The 21808-nt window shown below is 43.3% G+C and overlaps 1 protein-coding gene across 3 annotated transcripts in view; it reads right to left on the bottom strand.

Annotated features, from left to right (window-relative positions):
• GRIN2B (glutamate ionotropic receptor NMDA type subunit 2B) overlaps window positions 1-21808 on the bottom strand; it is a 207535-nt gene that overhangs the window by 21541 nt on the left and 164186 nt on the right. For all 3 annotated transcript variants that reach the window (XM_063154709.1, XM_063154710.1, XM_063154708.1), the window contains 5 exons: window positions 12144-12352; window positions 11654-11825; window positions 10831-10984; window positions 9175-9300; window positions 6127-6356 (listed from right to left, as the gene is read on the bottom strand). In XM_063154709.1, the coding sequence (XP_063010779.1) occupies window positions 6127-6356; window positions 9175-9300; window positions 10831-10984; window positions 11654-11825; window positions 12144-12352 (891 nt within the window). The remainder of the gene's footprint in view (window positions 1-6126; window positions 6357-9174; window positions 9301-10830; window positions 10985-11653; window positions 11826-12143; window positions 12353-21808) is intronic.

Here is a 21808-nt window from a genome sequence, read left to right as displayed (position 1 = left end):
GCAGAGCAAAAGGGCAGAATCCCCTCCTTCATCCTGCTGCCCACGCTCCTTTGGATGCAGCCCAGGATACAACTGGCTTTCTGTGCTGTGAGTGCCATTGCTGGGTTGTGCCCAGCCTCTTGTCCACCTGCACTCCCAAATCCTTCTTGGTTTGGGAGTGCAGGCTGCCCTTAATCCCTTCAACCCCCAGTCATTTTTGATACCAGGGAAGTCCCTGCAGATGAACAGAAAAAGAGAGAATCATGCGAGACCAAGTGAAGGCTAAAGCACACTGCAGCCTCCTTGTTGCTCTGCACTGTACAGTGCTGAGGTGAAGAAAAAGAGGGAGAATGACAAAGAAACTAGGATTGAAGCAGGGGGAAAACAAAACATGTTTGAAGAGCCACTGACTTTAAATATTTATAGCCTTAAAAAATCTACTGAATCACATTTTAGCATACAGGCACAGAGGTTTGTTCCAAAGATCCCAGAAAGCATAAAAATTATCCAAATACAAAGACTGCAGAATGTCTAAAAATCTACAATAAACACACCCATCTGCAACTGCAAAAAAATATCAAAGATTATATTTATGTATACAATGAATGTGTCACAAAATAGAAAAATCTATTACTAACATATGATCAGCTGTAGCTCTTTAATAGCTATTTATTAATAAAAAACTTCTAGCATAAATGTAATTACACACAGTACACATGCATTATGTGTGTTTACACATAATATATAGCTACACTATATAATATTTTAAAATACTTCTTACTATAGCACCTGATGATTTACAAGGACATGCAGAGAAACAATCAGATTTTAAGCCATAATATTTCAGACTATCAGTGCTCTGAGTTTGTTACACTTCACTATGAACCAGTGTTTATTTTATTAAGCACTGTAGTTGATACCACTGTTATTGATAAAGGTCATATTTAAGCAAAAGGCACAGTTCAACTCATTTACAAGAAGATGTACCCCTAGGGAAGCACTGTGGAAAGAAATTCAACTCTACCCCATGACATAACGTCTGGAGATTCAAGAACCTCTTTATTTTGGGGAGAATTTTTTGTCAAGTAAGGTGCATCATATTTACGCATTTTGGAAAAGGTTATGATTTATCACAAGAGGACAGGATTGGAAGAGGCATGGTCCTTCTTCTGTCTGCCTAACTCATATCTCCACAAAGGTGTCCTGACAATAAAAATCATTCTGCTGTTGAAAGATTACCTGCTTTCTGCCTTTGGACACTGCCACATAAAACTTCCTTTGTATCCTGCTGAAATGTGAGGAAGTACCACAAATGTCAGTTAACACTAAATATTTAATCCTGTGGAAGATTTGTACTGCCTCCAAGTTATCCAGTTAGACAATCTTCCCCTTGTAGAGCTCAAGACTGACCCTCACTTTAGTCCTCTTAAAAAACGTCTAGCAGAAGGTGTCTGCTCTGCATTTTCTCCGGACTTCTCCAGAACAGGTATTTGTTGTACAAAAGCTGCAAGCTCAGGGAAGCATTTAACTTCAATCATGTGAATAATAGCCCATTGACTTTAATGTCACTACTCATGAGCACAAAGTTAAGCACACGCTAAAGTCTGGGATCCTTGCATATCTGGGATCCTTGTATAATTTCGATTTAATGTGCCACAAAGTACAATGTGGGAAATAATTCATTTTTCAGTTTCACAGCCAAGCATCTATTACTGCCAGAAAAGAGCAGATTCTTTTCTTTCTGTAGGTTTTTCAGTGTCTTTTTGTAGGTTTTTCAGTGAGGCTTTTGTTTTGTATCAACCTGAAATGTTCCATTCACCTCAGATCTACCTATATTGTTTCGTCTTCCAATTATCTCTGTCTGTCCCCTTCCTTTGTTACAGAAAAAAAAAATCTTTTTTCCACTTTCTTCCCCCTTAAATGTAGGTCAGTTTTATGAGTAGTGCCTTTAGAAAATGACATGTCAAAATACATGTCAGAAATATCAAAGTATTTTGTATAAGTGTACTAAAATGAGCTATTTTGGAAAATAGAGAAATTCCTTCTGCCTTCTTATACTCTCCTCAAGTTTGTTTTTTTTTCATAAAAATACTGCCCAGTTTTAACTTCAAAACCTACCTTTCAAGAAAAGAAATAAACTCATATCTATTGAAAAAATAACTGACCCATGCTGCATTTGTCTCAACATTGCATTAACATCTTGAAAAGCAAATAAGTCAAATGCGTGTGAAATTTCAGCAATTTATATTAATTTGCAGGCATGCAGAAATCCATTTCTCTTCTTTTCATGTCAATTACAAATTACCATTTTGATACTTTATTAACTTCTTTGGCATTTCCAACTAATTTATAGGAAAGGATACTATTTTTTTTATTATTATTAACCTACTGCCTTCTAAATCACTTTATTTAAATGCCCTGCTGGCTGTCCACATTTGCTTTTATTCTATTACTACTTTATATGAATGGAAATTACGTATAGCTATTAGATTACTTCACACATTAGTTCATTTTATATAATCTTTCCTGTATTTATTGCCTTCGTTAGACCAAAATACCGCAGGCGCTTGTTTCTCTAATGTGTCTGAGGCTCTCCCACTAATGGAAATTGGGTTACATCTTCTGATTGCACTCAGATGAGACCCAGACCCAGGAGCTGACTGCATGTTCTGCAGCAGGCCCTCTCACCACGGGGGCTTTCACAGGGCTCAGGGCAGCAGCAGCAGCAGCAGCCCCCACGTGGATCCTGGATGGATGCAGCCCAGCAGCAGGTGCAGAGATGCTCCAGCTGGGCTTGCTGGGAGCTGGCACAGCCACTGTGGCACTGCCCCTGCCAGCAACACCTCCAGCCCCTCTGCTGCACAGGGCGGACCAGTGGAGGTGGAAGGTGCTGCTTCGGCTCCTGCGCTCAAGGAAAGTGGTTCAGCATGCCACAGGCACAGGGAGCTGGGAAGGAGATGCTGTCAACATCAGGACTTCTCCTGCAGAGCTGACGAGGCCAGTGCTGCTCTCAGGCAGGAGCAGGTTTCTCCCCCTTCAAACTGTTCATGGCTGCCCCAGAGTTAAGAGCTAAAGCTTGATGTGTGATTTAGCAGATGCCAAGCTTAACGTGAGGGAACTAACACCCATCATAAGGTGGGCTCCTGCCCCAACTCTGGCACCTGTTTTGAGCCAGCTAGGCTCAAAGGGTGGCATTCAGCAAGGTCAGCATCACCTGGGACAGAGAGAGAGTGGCAGAGGTCTCTACATTCATACAGGGGGCCTCCAGACACCGTCAGTTCAACCTGGTACCCTGGGACAGAGGCATCCACTCCAGCCCAGCTCAGACAGACATGCTCAAGCATCCACAGAAGCACAGTGGGGGCATGACTTTAGTCATTGTATTTGCATGCCATTAGGAAGTAAATGTTGGGGCACAGCCAAGACATCATCCAAGAGACATCCACCATCCTGAGCCATCTAGAGCATTTCAGTCAGTTTTTCTGGGGAAGTGGCATGCCAGCAGCTGTAGGCATCTCTTGCAGTGGTTCTTCCCAGGCAAAACCTAAGGAAGAGGGTCCAAGGAGACGCTCAGGATTGCTGTTGCAGAGTGCAGCCAGTCTGACCTTGGCAAGTGCACACCAGCCAGGTACAGGAATGGATTTTGTGAGTACATCTGGCATTTTTGCTGCTCTGCAGTGTCAGTGGGACACCTTCCCCAGGTACTGTCGCACTACAGAGACGTTTGCAAGCAGATCTGGGTTTAGGCAAGTAGGAACAATATAATTTTGTTACTGTCACTTTGCCGATTGGCTTGGATTACATCATCTGCTGAGTCCTTGTGCTGGACACAGGTGTCCTTACCAGCTGATGGAGAAGGCCAGGAGACCAATCTGCCTGACTTTTGCTGCGGACACCAGATCATACATTTGGGATAAAAGAGATTGGAAGCATCAATCTTTCCCCTTGGAAAACAGCCTTTCCCACTTGGCTTTGAACAGTGACTGACTCTTTTGAAAGTCTGAACTGGCTTTAAGCAGACAAAAGAACTAAGGTAGAACACAGTGCACCTCCATGTGCCCTGGATGTGGCTGTGCCCTTCCTCCTAGCCAAGCAGTGCACTGAGAGGGTCAGTGAGTTGCAAGCAGTGTGCAGGCTTCAGAAAAGGGTAAAGATGAGATTCAGAAGAGTGAATTCCTCCCAGACCAGGGGATCTTGAAGCACTGTGACAAATGTCTGGATGACTGCTCACAAATCCTACAGGGCCCTTTGCATATTCAGAGAGCAAAATCCATAAGCCCAGTAGATCAAGCTCATTCACTCACTTTATTTTGGATGGAGTTAGTCCCACCTGCTTTATTGCCCAAAGGCAGCTGTTGGCCTTCAGTTTCACCAGCCAATTTTCATTTGATTCCAGATGCTCTGGTAGGTTGTAATCTTACCCAAATATTGCACTTGCACTAGCAGCTATGTTTGAGGCATACCACAATCCTCTATGTACTATAGCCTTTCTCTTCCCCAAGGAAAAAAGCACATATGCTTTAGCGTAGCAAAAGTAAATACAGGTACATTGGCAGAGAAGTAGAAGAAAATGGCCTCAATCCAACACACACAGGTGGCCCTACAGTGAAATCAACTAAAACAGGCCTAGAAATTTGTATTCAAAGGCTCTGTGAAGTTCCAGCAGTCACTGCTTTCAAATGATATTTCATGCACATATCTCTGCAGGTATGAAGAATATCTTGAAAAATGTGAGAATGGAAGCATGTTCTCTCCATGAGCCTAGGCACAGCCTGAAACAATAGATCACAGGTACAAACTATCCCATTTAGCTCAGATAGTTGAAAACCTAATGATGACAAACTAATGTTACCTCTGATAGGGCTGGCTGGTTTTGAACAGTATCTTTCAATCTGAAGGTTAGAGCTCACAGTTTCTAAGGAGTCTCTGCAACAATCTCCACCTGACAGAAAAGCATCCTCCCCTCCACCCCATCCTCAACACACCACATGGCAAATGAGGAGACAATGTGAAACAAATTGAGGTCAAAATGGAAACAAATAACAGGAGCACTTCTGCATGGATTGTATTATTCTGTGCCATGTTTCATTCCAGGAAAAAAAACCAACCAAAAACCAAACAACAAAATGAGTAAGAAAAGCTCCTATGGTTAATCCATCACAGGATTTTGAGCCTGCTGAACAGGACACCATATACACAGGAGGCTTGGTCACAAATTATTTCTAGACTGTCATGACGGACACAAGAGTCAGTAACTACAACCAACCCAGCAGCCACAACTGACACTTGCAGTCCTCCTCTTGCTGCTATCCCCAGCAGCAATGTGTGCAACCCGTTGCTATTTGGCTGCCCTGCAGTGGCATGACCCCTTAAGCAGCCCCAGTGACTGAGTAACAAGCTCAGCATGGGCCATTGAGCCTCACAATACTCAATTCCTTGTGAGTAGCCTCACCAGAAAACAAAAGTAAAGGAGTGCACAAAGCATTACACCCTCACGAGCCTGACAGTGCTACCCTGCATGTATCAGCAATCTCAAATCCTCAAATGTTCAGAGTCCAGCAGAAGCGAATGCTCTGCATGGACAAAATGCTGCGCAGATAAACAAGGCATTGAAATGCAGTCTGAACACAAAATGATTTCTAGTGGTAAGCCTCCAAACACCTTGAAAAAATAACAGTATAACTGCAAATGCAAGCAATAGTAAATCATCAAAGGCACAGTGATTTACCCCCATGGACAGAACTTGTTTTCAGAATAAATTAATAGATCATATTTGCTAGCCTAATGGCCAGCATTCCTACCCAAAACAAATGATTTAATCCTGAAAAAACAGGTTACAGCCATTATACACATCGTCTCCAAAGCTCCATTAATGTGTTTCTTGCTGACAGTCAAGGTGTGGTTTGGGATCATGCAAGCAAGCACAGTTCAGTACAGTCTATAATTCATTCCTGAAGTGCTTAAGGCATGTAAAAGTGCAACTGAATACCAATGAAGAACAGTTGTGCTATTTAAACTAGGGTCTAAAGCTCTGATGATGTGACTCTGGAAACACCTGCCCACTTTCCTTGTGAAAGGAAGGAAGAGATGGTAGAGCAGCCTATTCTGTGGAAAAGGCTGCTTTGAGGGTTTGGGGGGATACATTACCTTTTTGTCACTCAAGCCAGACACCTGGTCCACGTATTCCTCTTGGATCATGAAGGCAGCCAGGTTGGCAGTGTAGCTGGCCAGAAAGATGACAGCGAAGAAGGCCCACACCGACACCATGATCTTGCTAGTGGTACCCTTGGGATTCTGTACTGGCACAGAGTTGTTGAACACCAGCCCCCACAGCAGCCAGATAGCTTTGCCAATGGTGAAAGAGGGACCTCCTGGTTCTAGAGTGATTGAGAAACATGATCCCACAGTGAGCATCTGACAGTAAGTGGTCTGCATTTCCAGTCATATACACATCTTGATTTCAGAGTTAAGAGCAGAATCTATTCCCACTTGTGAGGTGAATATCTGCAGCTGCACTCCCCGAAGTTCATGCTACCATATCTCAGCTACATACAACCTGAAAATTTATTCTTTAAAAATGTCCTCAGATTTTCATATTTTTCTATCTCAGGGATTTCCACTGAAACCTTATACAACGGCATTTTTTAAATTTGACTGAAGCATCTAGAAGACCAAACATTTAATTTTGGTTGAAGAGTTGTCCCCAGAAACAGAATTTGCTCAGAAACATTCTATCCTCATTTCCATCTGTTCAAGAGTAATGTCCTCAAACTCCCAGTATATGTCTGTGTAAAACATGGCTCTCTTTACTGTACTTGTAAAGGTATGAGGAAGAGCACCATCTGAAATAACAGGGCTCTACAAGTACTTCTGCATGAATGTTCCATTACTCAGCCTGTTGAAGATCCATGAGCCAGAGAACAACACAGCTCCCTCTCCCCATATTTTGTGTCTAAGGTACGTGACAGTGACATATACTTCTTCCACCTTAAGAAAATCTGCAGTTCTGCCCTAGATAGTCCAGGAGCAGATCCAGTGTTTTAAAAGCTCCTATTTTCCTCTTCTCCCTTTTCAGTGTGGAAGCTCAGTCGTTCCCCAGAAGCCATGTGTGCTAAGGAAGCACTAGATCTGAAAACATGTGAAATGGCACCTGTTTCCCAGCAATCCTGTATCCCCAGCACGTGCTGGTTCCATTAGTGGGAATCTAACCCAGAATTTCCTCAACTTGAGCACTAGAAGAGCTGAGAGGGAGAATGCTGATGTGATCACTCTTTGGACACTGAGAAGATCCTCTTAGGATGAATGGAACAGTTCAAGCATCTGTCCTTTCTCCAATGGCGCCAACCTGATCAGCATCCCACGCTTTATCTCCTCAGGCAGGCTGATTGGGCCCTAGTGCTGCTGCCTGTGGTTGACTCCAGCAAAATAGCAAAAGGAAAGAAAGTTTTGACATGCTCCTCCATACCTCCAAGCAGCAAATAGCATGGATCATCTGGAAACACTAACCGTGTTACCCTGAACACAACTGAAAAATGCAAGGGGCTCATTTTCTACCCAGGGAACTGCACACCAAGTTCAGAGCACAGTCATCACTTGGTAAACAAGTGCCTTTAAATTCCAGGGAGGTGAAGTTCCTAAGAGAAACACAGTTTGGCAGTCTTTGTCTTTTTACATGCTGGGTATTTTTATATCACTCTCTACCTAATGTGTCCTAAGAGATACAGGTGAAAGGCCTGAAAAACATCAGTGAGAATTATATGGTGGAAGGAAATCTTGAGTAGTTCCCTTCTAAAAGCCTTCCTCTCTCCACTGATCACCCTATGTGCTTCCACAATTATTTTGTCAGACACAAACCAAGATTGTAATGGGATATTCCAATCCAAAAGTCTTGATGTCCGTAAAGAGAAAATGCAGCTGTTTAAGGCGTACTGTCATAGTTCAAATGCAGCCAAAGTAACATTCGTCAGGGTTCTCATTACCAAATTCAGCATTGCAGTCTCTGCAGCAGATTTCTATATCTTCATATTTCATCTCTCAGGGATAATATCTGTCTGATCATGCAATACTCTTCATAATTACTCAGAAATATTGATACTTGTAGCTGCAGTTTGGCTAACTTAACAACTGCATAACTGCATGCCTGTACTAAAACCTGCTTCCAGTTCCACATCTGTATTAATACCTCCTAAGAGACTCAGGTTTCTCAGTACTTGTGCCCACAAATCCATGCAATCATGATCAGGTGCCATAAAGGCCCTCCACAGCTCTATGTTAAGAGACCAGTTCTCCACTTCCCCATATATGTGGTTCTGCCTGCATTCTCATTAACACTTTTTATTTTCACTCCTCTCTAATTTGATGGCATAAATTCACTCAAAGCACTAAACTTGGGAGCAAATGAGTGCATTTTCCAGTAACTGTCTCTCTCCCACTATTCTATATGAACCAATAAATCCAGAAAGATTTGAAGGGCTGATTCACCAGGGGGTGAAGATGTGCAGATGACAGAAGACTCAACTTGCTAATTGTTTTCATGTCAATAAGGGGGAAAAGCTGTATCTTAGGAAGGACACACAGCCTTTCTTTAGTTCATCGGTCTGCCTTCTGAAGATCAGAACCAAAAAAATTGATCAATTGCTTGGTCCAAAATTTCCTGCTGCCCTTGAAAATAATTTTTTTACCCACTCCCAAGAAAATGAGTTTCCCATTCTCTCAGTTGGACTTAGAAAGCCAGAAAGGCAGGGAAGGACCTGACCAGGTGACAGATGTGGATTCTGGAGGACAGATCACTGTGCCAGGAGGCCAGCAGAGTGACTTGCTCTGCAGGGAGATGCAGCACTGAAGGATGGATTGACAGTGCTGAGCCCTGTGATTGTCTCAGAGTGCAGCATCGTAGGCCCTGCCAGCACTGGCTACTAGGGCCCATTTTCCTTCAATGAGAAACAAGTTGGAGCTGGTATGTGCTTTAGACATGAAAGGCGACACAGCTCCGTCTCTCACGCCAAGCAAATGATCCATTATACACATCTGCTCTCTTCACAGCCTTTTTTCTGCCTCCATCCCCATCCTCTTCAGTCTGAATGCAGAGCTCAGAGTGGGCTAGATCCCTATCACATTCAAGGCAAAGGAACACCCCAACAAACAAACAGAGACTGGAAACCAGAGGGGATCATAGCAAGAAACAGCCCCCCTTACCTCTGCCATCAGCAAGGCACCGATTGTAGCCCACAGGGCTGAAGTACTCAAAGACGAAGACAGCCACCGCAGAGATGATAAGCAGCATCACAAACATCATCACCCATACGTCAGCACTGAAAGGTTCTGGAAAGGAAGAGAAAACCATGGTAAAAGACCTGATAACACCTCACCTCCTTTGCTCTCCAGGGAAGTCCAGTGTGGGGCAAACTGGGTTGGGGAAAAGCAGAAGTTAAAACAAAGTCTTCAACCCGATTCTAAAAACTTCTTGAACTGGAAAAACTGAAGTTTCTGTCGACTGCATTCCCTCGTACTGTTACATTTGTGACACATGGCTCCATCTGGAACCACGCACAGCCATTGTGGCATGCATTGATAAAATAAAACACATTGATGAAAGATTGTTCCCAGGAAGTCCTCCAGCACCATCTGGAGAGAGTGGGAAAAATCAGGCAGAACTGGCAGAGTTTCAGACAAGCATCCAACTTTCAAGATGTTATCCAGCCAAAGTGCATCTCCAAATTTCTAAGGTTCAGCCATAATGACAGTAAGTTTTTAGTATTCCATCCCTCTAGCAATGGGAACACTGGCTCATTCTAGAAATGTTAGTGTTCGTATTCTGCAAGTATTTGATCTCCGCCAGGTTTTCTCCTTCTCCCAGTCTGAATAGAAAAAGATAGGACTGAACCAGATCAAAGAAACAAAGAACTTTGCTCCAGAGTATAGCCAATATTGCAACTTCAGTTCAATTGCAGTTTAGAACTTAAGAGATAATTTTAACATTGCTTTTACATACCCCAGCAATATTGGTGGACTTGCTAAGGGGAAAAACTCCTGAGGAGTTAGTAGTCATGAAACTCATATTTAAAAAGGTCTGTGAAAATTTCATTACCCATATAAAAGTATTTCTGTCTGTGAATGTTCTCAGGACTCTGGTAGAGAGCAGACAGTGATTACATAACTCATATAGTGTATTTGCAACATCATAAAGCACTTCATAAAGCCAAATAGTAGACACCAGGAAGGCAGGAATGTCTTGGGGAAATGCAGTATCATTTCCATATTCTCTGATCACCCGCCATCGCTGAAGGACATTAGAAATACCTTTATTGTAAGACACAGTGTCAGCACAGAACCGATGGCTCAACCGTTCTTGTAAAGGTCTATTAGTTCTCTAACTTCTACTAGGCGTCAAGGGAGGGCTTAGTTAACAACATCTTTACAAACAATGTCTCTCAATGTGCAACTATTTATTGCCAATTGCTATCACCATGTGTTATGGTATCCCAGCTATAAGGTTTGAATCAATTTTCTTCTGGCCTACACTCCTTGAACATACTATTAGTTGAATCACTGGGAAATCAAGTGCTGCAGTGTATGTGACAACTCTGAGTGAGCCCAATTTTTCTAGGATTAGGCATACAATTGCTGAAAAATGTCTTGGCTTGGAACCCATAGGCAGTGCCTATTTGCACTTGCATTTGCCTGGATTTTGCTTGCCTGTGACTCAGTTCTAAAACATTACAGTATATTTTTATAAACCTGTCCCACAGGTACTCCCAAAAAAGAGCTTTCAGACTAAGAATCACAAGCAACCTTCACCTAATTTTTTTTATGACCACTGGATGAAGTTTTAATTTTAGATTGAGACAATACCTAAGAAGGCAGAAGGTGAGACAGTTCCATTGCTACGTGACACCATGACACTGATTCCCGTCTCAATGAAGGGCACAGAGAAGTCCACCACTTCTGAACGTTCCTCATTAATGGTGAGGGATCCCACAGCCATATAGGCCCGTTTGGTGACAACCTGGAGGAAGAAAAGAAAGGGATCACACACAGACACTAGGCAGCCCTCAAGCACCACAGACAAGCCCCTTCTCATCTTCCTGCCTTTCAACACAATCCTTTTACTCCCGTAATCCCATTCCCTCTATTGTTTGTAACATCTCTCCTTTCTAATCTTTCATCAGGACACCTTCTTCTTTCAGAAAACCTATAGACATTAATCTTCTCCTCAAAGCTGGTCTGTGTACAAAAAATAAATCCACAGAGGTCTTAGGATAAACACATCATCCACGGAGAAGACGTCTTATCTCATTTTTCTGTCCTTGCTTTATCCTCCCTCAAACACTGCAAAGCCTTATTTCATTCTTTATTCACCTTATATACAACCTAAGCATAAACTAGGTTGCAGCAATCATGGTGAATGGATATCAGCCTCTTTCTAAGACTGTGTAGGCCAAATTTGTGAGACCATAGAGAATAATAATTAATGGTCAGACAAGAAAGGTTGTCATGGTCGGAGCATCAGAGCAAATTAATTCACTCAGTGCCAAGAAGGAATGCAGGCCAGTCATTTCTAGAGTCACCTCTGTCCCTGACTCAGAAGGGGACCCAATAATAATGGGAGGCTAGACCTGACCCGTATCACCCAGCCCAGGGTTGAAGCCCACCATGCCCTCCCCTTGCTGCTGACCTCTCCAATCATTCCATTCCATGTCCCATTGATCTTTTTTCCATGCTTGCCATTAGTCACCAAGTAGAGGTCATAGGTGAACTTGACAGACTTTGAGATTTTCTTGAGGATGTCTATGCAGAACCCCTTGCAACATTTCTTCATGTAATCCGGCTCCTCATCAGTTTTGTTCCTGAACCATCACAATAATAATGGATTAAAAGACTGGGAGAAACAACTGTAATTCCCCTCTGTTGTCAGTTTGCATGCCCCCTCCCACTATATAATGTGGACAATTTATACTGTGCTATCTGTACTGGAGGGTGAAGGGACACACTGCAATGATTTGCCCAAAGGGGCCCATCATGAGTGGACATGGGACAGGCTGGGCAAATGGAGGTGATTTTCTAAAAAAGGGTTATAGATTATGATGGTATTGGCCCAACAGACACTTTACATTCTGCTGAGAACAAAGAGCCCCAGACGAGCAGAAGAATACAGGGGTGCATACTCAGTCACTATGCGTTTTTGGCAAGGGACCGTGTTCCTCATGCAGGTGCCACTTAGGGGATCCACGTTCTCCACAATGACAAATGGTGCCTCTTCCAAGGTCACGATACTCAGGTGATCGTCCTCGCGTTCCTCAGAGTCGGGATACAGCTCAAAGCGCGGCCACACGTAATACTTCATCTGCAACTTTTTTTCCTTCCATTTCCCCACCTGAGGAGACATAAACCACAGAAGATAGACTTCTAATTGTGCCATCCCTTTGCATCAACCACAGCCACTGCAGTAAGAGGTAAGAGGACCATCCTGGAGTACCCAAACTCATGACTCATGTAAGATGGAGACATTTCTGGGGAGAAGGCTCTGAGCGAGTGGATTCAAACAAGGGGGAAGTGCAGAACAAGAAATATCTCTGAGCTGTCTCGTCTCTGTTATGGTCTCATCTCCTGGGAGAGTGAGTGGATAACCATGGGAATGCTGTGACTGTGGTCAAACAGACTTAGAACCTTCAACCTTTTCAGCCAAACAACTGGAACACAATGACTTGGTTACATACCTTAGCTGGAAACAACGAATTGTTTTATGTTTCTGATGCATGAAAATTAATACCAAAGAGTATCTATGATGATTTTTAAATCTTGCTATTTTTTCCCTAATTCTCATAACTTCCATAAATCTCTTGCAATTTTAGAACACTTAATTTTCCATTTCCTAACTGAATAGAGATCATATCTTCAGTAGTCAAAAAAGGGGGCGGGACTCAATTATCTCATACCTACTGCTAAGAATGAAAGCTGTTTAGAAGCCACTGCAGTCCTTAAAGAGACAGTACATGCAAGCTCACCCACTGCCCAGGCAGACCATTTCTTGCAAAAAAGAACCCCAAAAAAACATCCAGGGAAAAAAGAAAACTTGAACATCAACTGTACTTTCAACTATCAAAGTCTCGCCTTTGTTCTCAATTCCCCCTCCCACCATCACAGTTGACAGTAATTAGCACCTTGGCTGGCAACCAAAGCTGAGAGGGTGAAGAAGCTAACTGGGCTTTAGAAGAAGCTTTCCTGTATGATCCTCAAAGCAAGTCCTCCAGGCCAGGACTGAGACATGCTGACTTGATGGCAGAGGCAGTGTGGGTGCGTGGGAAGCTTGCTTGACTGCTCTTAGTGGTGTACCTGCTTGGTGGGTAAACAGAAAAGCTTCACTCCACTCCAAACCAACACCCCTCCCACAACCCCCTAAATTTCAGTCATTTATTTATTGAAATGACAGAATGGGAGGGAGAAACATTTATTAAAGGCTCATTAGGTGTCAGTGGATAATCTGTGAAACTCAAAGCCCAGCTGGGGTTTGGCATTTGAGAGTATCCAGAATTCACATAAAACACTTGTCACCTTCAAAACAAACAAACACTTCATCTGGCCATGAAAGAAAAATCCTCTCTGAGGGCTGTGGAGGGGAAGAAAGGCAGAAGAAATCACCCAGAGACAGCAGTTTCCACATCCACCCTCCTTGTTCAGGGTGAACACAGCACCCCAGTGAGCACAAGGTGGGAGGGTTGTAAAAAGGTGGGCAGTTGGTCTTGCCTTCCCAAAGGCAAAGAATGCCAAGGAGAACTTGCCCATTATGTTCCCTCCACCCATGGAGATGCTCTGTACTCATGCTCATATCTAAGTCTGGATGTGGAAAGTGAATTTCTAAGGGAATAAAGAGCACAGACTCACATGCTTATCCAGGGTCTGCTCAGCCCTGGGCTTCCCACTCATTCACCAAGCAGGTCAATTCATCATCATCTGAGCCAGAGATTTCTGCAGTGCTACTTTAGCTCTCAAGTAACTGAGCTCAAATCCCCAAAAGTAGTAACTGCCACACGGGGCTCAGCAGGGACCAGTGATTAAGATGCTGCACAGAACAGCCCAGTTTTCAGCTCAGTAACATTAACTTATCATAGAAATAAGTGGCTGATGAAAGAGACATCTCACAGAATCTCAGCAGCACTTAGATATCTCAGTAACAGGCATGATAAAACCCCCTAAATGATAAATTAGATCAGATAGGCAAACCCAACCCATAATTACCCAGAAGTTCTCTGGGATAGAAAGGGGAGTTCACAAGGCTGTGTGCCAGGCACGTCTCACAGTGTTGTACTACACAGAAACATTATGAAATTAGGATAATAATGACAGCATTGCCACAGCCTTCTGTGCACTAAATCACCTCACCTGCAAATACAGTAGTACACATTCATTCCTTATTATCCCAATAAAATAATTCTAAATTGTCCAAAGAGGAAGAAAAACAGGAAGTAAGTAAATGTTCTGATCTCCAAATCAATGATGGATTGTCTCAAAAATATGTGCAAATGTTACATTTTATTGCTAACCTGAACAATCAGACATGCCACAGAATTCCATACATGTTCACATATGAATAAGAAAAGTCAGAAAATCATAGTGAATTAAAAGAGGGCAGACTTCTTTACCTGCTTATGCATGCAAAGGTCAAATATCTATGCACATAGTTAAAGAAGGATGGGCATAAGCAACATGTGGGCAATAAGAAACACCACATGTGCAGAGGATGGAGACAATGCAAGATAAAGAATACTCAAATTTGTAGGCTAGATAATCTGCCATAAGAGGAAAGGACCAATTCACTGCAGGGACAAAAGTTAGCAGAATTAAATGCCATAGATTTGTCCAGGTAAAGATGCCTAAGCTTAAAGAATATAACCTAGCAAGCTGTGCAGAGCAGAGCAAGGCATTTCAGAAGTCTCAGGGTACTTTGTATTAACAGCTTATGAACTGTTATTACTTGGGTTCTGATGAGTGCTTGCCTCAGCAAAAAGAGGGAAAATAAACTATCCCAGGCATCCTTCATATTGGTCACCCTGCAGTTTCAAGACCCGTTGGGTGTTCTCCAATCAGTCCAGTCATCCAAACTCCCACTAGGAGCCCTGAAAGGTCACAGAATCAGTAAAAGTAAAATACTAGGAATCTATAAAAACTCATTTCTAATCATATTCTCCAATCCCTGTATAATGTTACTTTATGCCAGGACGCAGCTTCTAACAGAATTTCACCTTAACTGTCCCATACTCCATCTGATCTTGTCAAGAAGTAAAGTCACTTTGGCTTGGGGGCGAATTTGGAGGTGTTCAAGGAAGGGAGTAGCTAACTTTTACCTTAAATATAAGATCTTATTTTGGATAACAAGATTGGAAGTAGAAGTCCAACACATTTGCAAAGAAAGAAAGGGAGAATTATTGTAGAACAGAAAGGTAATCACACGTGCTATTTGTTTGTCTAAGCATATAAGTTATCCCATGCAGACAAAAGGTAAGATTGCCTATGCAAGGGGAAAACAAGTGGGGGCCTTCTGAAAGCGTTCCAGCCAGCTGGCAGATTGCCTTAACCGCGGTATAATGCAGCCAGAATAAGAGTTCTGCAGTATGTTAATGCGCATCTTTAATGAAAGGTGCATCGCATTAGTTCCTTGAAACTAATTCTTAACAGAGGTTTTTCTCTCCTCCCACGGGAAGCTAAGGCTTGTAACAGCCATTTGTGGAAGATGTTTCTCTAACCTGGCCCTACACTGACAGAGAGTCCGTGGTCTCCACAAGCAATCTATTCCAGTGCTTAGCTATCCTTCCCATTAAAAAGTGAGGTTTTTCTCCTGATGTTTAACCTAAATCTTCTCGCTGCAATTTATACCAGGAGAGTGTATTTTCTTATTCTCCTACATGTGCTCTTTTCAGTGTTATCAGGTCAGTAAGATATTTTTAACAGAGAGGAGCTGATAGTCTCATTCAGTGGGTATCTTACAAGCTACACTGGCAAAAGCAGCCACCTGTTCAAATGACCAGCATCCAGTCTCACCATTCACAAAATCCTTACCCAGATGGGTAGTATCGACAAGTAGAAGCTACTCCCATGAATTTCCAAAATCATCTGCTCCAACAAAGGCAGAAGTAAATTCCTGAGTTCCTCCTCATATGGCAAGCTAGGACTTCAAAATACAAGAGCTACAACTATTGTCAACAGATGGAAAACTAAAATCTCCTAGAAATTCAATTTTCAAGGGCTAGGCACAAGAACACAGTTCTGAATTAAACCATAAATGTTCAGATATGTTTCTTAGGCAAGATACTCAGCAGCATTGCACTGGTATTTGGGGTGGAGGTTCAGGAGAGGGCCTGAACCTTTGGGTGCTCGTTTTTCAACAGGCTGGAGTAAAACTAGCTAGGTGAAGTCTCCTGAAAGTTATTATTTTATTCAGGCTCCTGTTTGCACCATGCCTTGCACCACTCTCTTTTCATTTACAATCTTATCTCAATTCCTGCTCTCTCTCTTCCCTGCCCTCCCTCCCCACCCTGCTATAGAAGAAATGCAAAAGGAACAAAAGGGATTTGGTTTCATCTGCAGAATAAAAAAAAATAAAAGACCATTCTAAACTCACTTAGGACTTGAACTGCTTTCTGCATTTTCCCAAAAGATCAATGTTTCCTCCCTTATTATTGTTTTTTTTATTTCTTTTTCCCCAGGAGCTAAGGAGTTTATTCATTCCAGTGAGGAAGCACTAAAGCAACAACAGAGAGCATGAATTAGGAGGCAGAAATTCCCTATTCCACAAAGCATCTCTGTAACCCAATCTGCATCCTCGTGGCTCCACATTGGGTAAAACTGAGATAATGTCATGTTTTTACATCTGGGATGCACTGGGTAGATAAACACAGAAAAGGCCACAAGGCTCACAGATACTGTAGAAATGAGGAGACACATACGCGTATCCATGTGTCTAGAGCTTGATGAGGGAACACATACAGCATGTGTCTATGAATGGTATAAATGTGAAATGTATAAATGTGTATAAATGTGCAAGCTTCCTGTCTTTAAAATTTGGAAAAATCTTACATAACTTTTCCACCTGAATTAAATACATGAAAGACTGAAGATCAAATATAGAAATAGTAAAGGTAGGATGTTGGACAAGGGGCAGAAAATAGGACTGTTATTGGTAATACAGTTGATGGAGAAGCATACCTAACCCCTCTGGGAAGCAGGGCATATCCAAGGAGAAACAAGATTCTTGTCAGTAGAATTGGTCCAGATCCTGAATGAGGACATGGGAAAACCAGAACAACTGGGCAGGACCTGAAAAGGACTACTCTAGAAGGACCATAGAAATAGCAGTTATAACTGGGACACTGCCAATGGAAGTAGGCATAACTCAGGGTACATATAATAGAGGTAGACCATGGGGATGATGTTGTAACCTTAATGCTGCAGTAGACTGTGAAGAAATAAATCATGCATAAATAAAGTAGAATAATTTTGGATTGAAATAGGTTTTAGAAGGCTGGTACAAGATATTCCATGAGGACTGAACTACAGAGATCTACTGTAGCTCCAAAGGCTTGGCTTTCAGTCTAGATGGAGATGCCATTACTGTTTCTAAAGAGAAATTTTATCAAGAACTAAGTTATTACGGAAGTCTTTAGCTTCACAGAGATTAGATGGAGAACAAATGCAAATTTTCACAGCAGCACCTTGATGTTTCTTTTTCTGGATCTGATAGCTGGCATCTTTCTTTACCCCAAAATTACTCAACAGGCAATAGGTCGTGATGTTTTACACTCAGTTTGGGCAAAGCAGCAAGGAACCTTACAGGAAAGTTAGTTATCAGAAATAACCTTGGATTGAGCAATTAGAGGAACAGAGAGCCTGTCTTAAAGAAGGAGATTAAAAAGCTTGTCTAACCTAGATAAATGAAAGCCAAGAGGGGATATGACTGCTCTGTATAAATAAAGGGGGGACAGATACACAAGGGAGAAAAGAAAGTGATTTTTAAGCAGGAAAAACAATGCCAGTAAAAGAACAACTGATTGTAAGGAAATTTGCCTTGAAAATAAGATGGATTTTAACCATCAGAGGGGGCAGTTCTGAAACAGCTGTCCAAAAGTAGCTGTGAAAACAACTAAAATGGGGTCAAGAAGCAGCACAACTGGTTTGTACAGGGCTATATGATTTTGCTGCCTAGAGCAGAGGGATGGGACCAGATGAGCCTTTCCAGTCCAGTGACTACAGATAAGCAGAAGCAAGAGGAGGAATTCCACTGTGAAAAGCCTTTTCCCCTCAATTTTTCCATCTGCAAATGTCAAAACTCAGTCTTAATCATCATATCTCTGTCCCCCAGCTAACCCACATGAAGACAAAGACTGATGCAAATGATACCTCCAACTCCTTTGCTCCTATTTCCCTCATTCAGCAGCAACACCTTCTCTAGTGCCCTGAGAATAAAACATTCCTCTTAGCCTTCACCCAAGCTGGTTAAGCTATGACTCTCAGATTTACAGTGCTGACATCACACCCACTACCAAAAGTATCATTCCTGAGATGCTACAGGTTTGTATCCTCACACAGGCTGGTCTACAGCAGGCGGAAAAGAGATGCCACAAAGAGCAAGAATCCCCTGTTTACAGACACTTTAAGGTGATTAATTAACCACATCAACCAAGGCAGACAAGAAATGGTTGTGAATGCTCCACATGCAAAATTAATTAACACAAAAACAACACTCCTTCCTGAACCTCAAGTTCACCTTCCACAACCACCTGGGGAAGGATGCTTTCTTGACTGCACCTGCAGAAGCAGGAATTGCTTCTAATAGCCTTTCAATTAAAAATGTAGGCTACAGGAGATGGTGTGATTTTCTCCCCTCTATATTTATACAGCACCTAGCATATGCCAGAAGGAGAGAGGCTGAGCTTAGAGTACAGACAGGGTGAGATAGTTGCTCCTGCTTTACAACTCATTCTGGGAATAAAAGCTCTTTGCAGAAACACAGTCTTCCATCTCACTGAGGTCTGGCATTTACACAACTCTTGCCATTTTTGCTGAAACATTTATTTCCTGGTGCATTTATGTGCCTTTTGCAGTTGCTAAGGTCTTGTCCCCTGCCATGATTAGCCAGAGAAGGTTAATGAGGTATACTTTGAGCACTTCTGACTTCTGCAAAGTCAGTGAACTATGGGGCTCCACTGGTGTCACACAAAGGTCAGAGCTGTGAGAATGCCAAAGAGTTTGCCTTGCTAAATCATTCCTCCAAACCAGAAGGCACCAAGAATTCAGTACAGGTATAAAACTAGCCCCTCTGGGAGATGATGGTGTTCTTGATGGTAGCATTAATTTGGTATCCCAGAAAGTGGTTCATGCAGGCAAGGCTGGCCTGGATGCAGCAGGGACACCAGAGGGACATAGTTATTCAAGGACCTTAGTGCTACCTGATGTATACATAACCATGATTTATGGAAATGCAGACTGCAATCAGCACAGGCATAAATAGGAGACATGAGGAGAGAGGAAGCTGTTAATGGTAGCGGGGGCTATGATCTGAGTAGGCTGGAGAATGTAACTCTGAGCTTCTGGCAGGGGCAAATCAGGTGTTAGGATTTGGGAAGAAGAATTAGAACAAAATTTTTATCTTAACAAATACTGAAAACTGACTACCATCCAACATAACCCACCTTCAGCTAACAGGCAGTGACAGCACCTGACTCAGACTCTTACTTAATAGTGTTGTATACTTAGAGCCATCATGCCCTTCTGAAATGACTGTGTGAGGACAGGGGAGCTTAATAAATGTCCCAAATTCCAGCAAGATCAGTCTTTTCTGATTCTGGTCTGGTAAATAAAATCTAAAGTTGGGGAGCTTATACTATCCCTATCATTGTTCATCTAAGGTGAAAGAAGGTTTCACCTTGAGCATCTCTACTGCTCTCCTTTGCAGGACTGTGAGGCAGGGGAAAATGTAGCAGGGGTTCTGGTAAGATTGCACATTTTGTGTCCCAGGCGGTTCAGGAGTCACAAAGGCTTTAAAGAAAACGTATTTTTATGTGCATGTTTAGGCATCTAAATGCTTTATGTAAGCATTTTGCAGTCTCTAGGACTGCATCCGCATTGTGCAGGTGTGTGTCTGCATCCAGTACGTGTCCATGCATGTAATGCCCTATCTAATGATTTTTCCCCTTGGCTTTCCCTGTTGAATTCTGGGTTTGAGTTTCATTTTGCTGAGCTTTCATTTATTTCACTCAGATTGTTTTTTCTCCCCCTAAAGCATGTTACACAGAGGGAGGGATGCTTGCCAATTCACTCCGCAGTCTGGGAGACAGTTTAGAGCTTTGGCTGCTAAATGGGTCCAGTACAGTGGTGTACAAAACCCTGACACGTGTGCAGTGACACCTGCTCTCTACAGTGATCTCTTGGGATCTGAAGTCCCTGTTTCTTTCTTCTCCCACCACAGACAGCACTGGGCTGATTGCAAATGCAGTTCCTCATGGGCAGAACACCCTTTGTCTGGATCCTGGGTCTGGAGTCACACTGGCATAGCCACAGCCAGCCCCACTACCTCCAAATCTTCAGGGTGCGTATCTGCAGCCCCCCTCACCCTGGCACAAGGCAGGGAGTCTATTGCATGCACCAGGGCCACCCAAGGGACAGCCAGCTGAAACACTGCTCCAAGCTGTCACCAGATCTCCAAACCCAGGAGAAACAACAGGTCTGCTCTGCATCCTGGTTCTCTGCCAGGACTTTTCTCTTGGCTTTGCAAAGAGACAGGATGGGAAGCAAAGCTGTGGGATAGGAGCAACCAGGGACAACCTTGCTGCTTTCCCTGTATTCCGTGGGTGGTAAAAGGGGCTGCTCACTGCATTTTTGCACTTTTTCTTATCCACAGTCTCCCTTATCTGCCTCTATGCAGAAAGCATGTAAATACCCTCATGCCCTGATTCAGTTTCTCCTCCTTCTTTCTTTTACTCACTCAGTTGCTCCCCAGCAAACACAGGGGACAGGGAGTGGGGCTGGGGGAAAGCAGCAGACAGCAGACAGTCTCCATCTCACCCATGTAACAGAAATGGATGGTGGTCCCTCCTGCCTGGCTCATCAGCACCCCATCTCACCCACCCACCTCTGGTCCTGCCTCCTGTCACTGCTGTGCACCATGGACACGGTCCTCACTGCGCAGACCTGTGTCCTGACCACTGCCTCCCTCATGTCTTCAGTCTGGTGCCCCTGTGCCAGGACCAGTCAAAGGAGTGAGAGCAGTGCAAGCAGTCGAGAAACCTGCAGAGATAGGGGAGCAATTTGCAGGGTGATTTCCCCCGTCTCAGCTCCCACTGACTTAGATATGGACTGGCTTGTCTGCATCCCAGCAGTGTCCCCCTCTGTCCTGAAATGAACTGCTGGCCCAGGCCACAGCAGCGTGAGCACTCTACATCTCCATCAGCAGTGAGACTTACCATGGTACTTCTGCCTGCAAACCAACCTCTCATACAGCACAGACTGCCAGGCCAGATGGGGCCCCCCAGGAGCTAGTGTGGGCTGTACTCCCCAGCTGGAGACTTCTGCCTCAGAAGCTCAAGCTTCAGACTTTCTGATGGATAAGAACTCCAGAAAGAGAACCCATGAGTTTCAGGCTCCCACCTGACTCATTGCTACAGCCAAGTGCTGGGCTTTGCTTGAAAACCACAGCATTCTGCCAAGTTTGGGAGGAGCATTAGACAAGACCTGCCAGCTCTACCTACACCTTACAGAGAAGATCCAACCAGGATGGAGCCCACCAAGCAGGACAGCTGGTTCAATGGCACACATGTGCATATGCCATGCTGGTTATAGC

Source organism: Melospiza melodia, chromosome 4, assembly GCF_035770615.1.
Source record: "Melospiza melodia melodia isolate bMelMel2 chromosome 4, bMelMel2.pri, whole genome shotgun sequence".
NCBI lineage: Eukaryota > Metazoa > Chordata > Aves > Passeriformes > Passerellidae > Melospiza > Melospiza melodia.
This window is presented reverse-complemented; position numbering and strand designations above follow the sequence as displayed.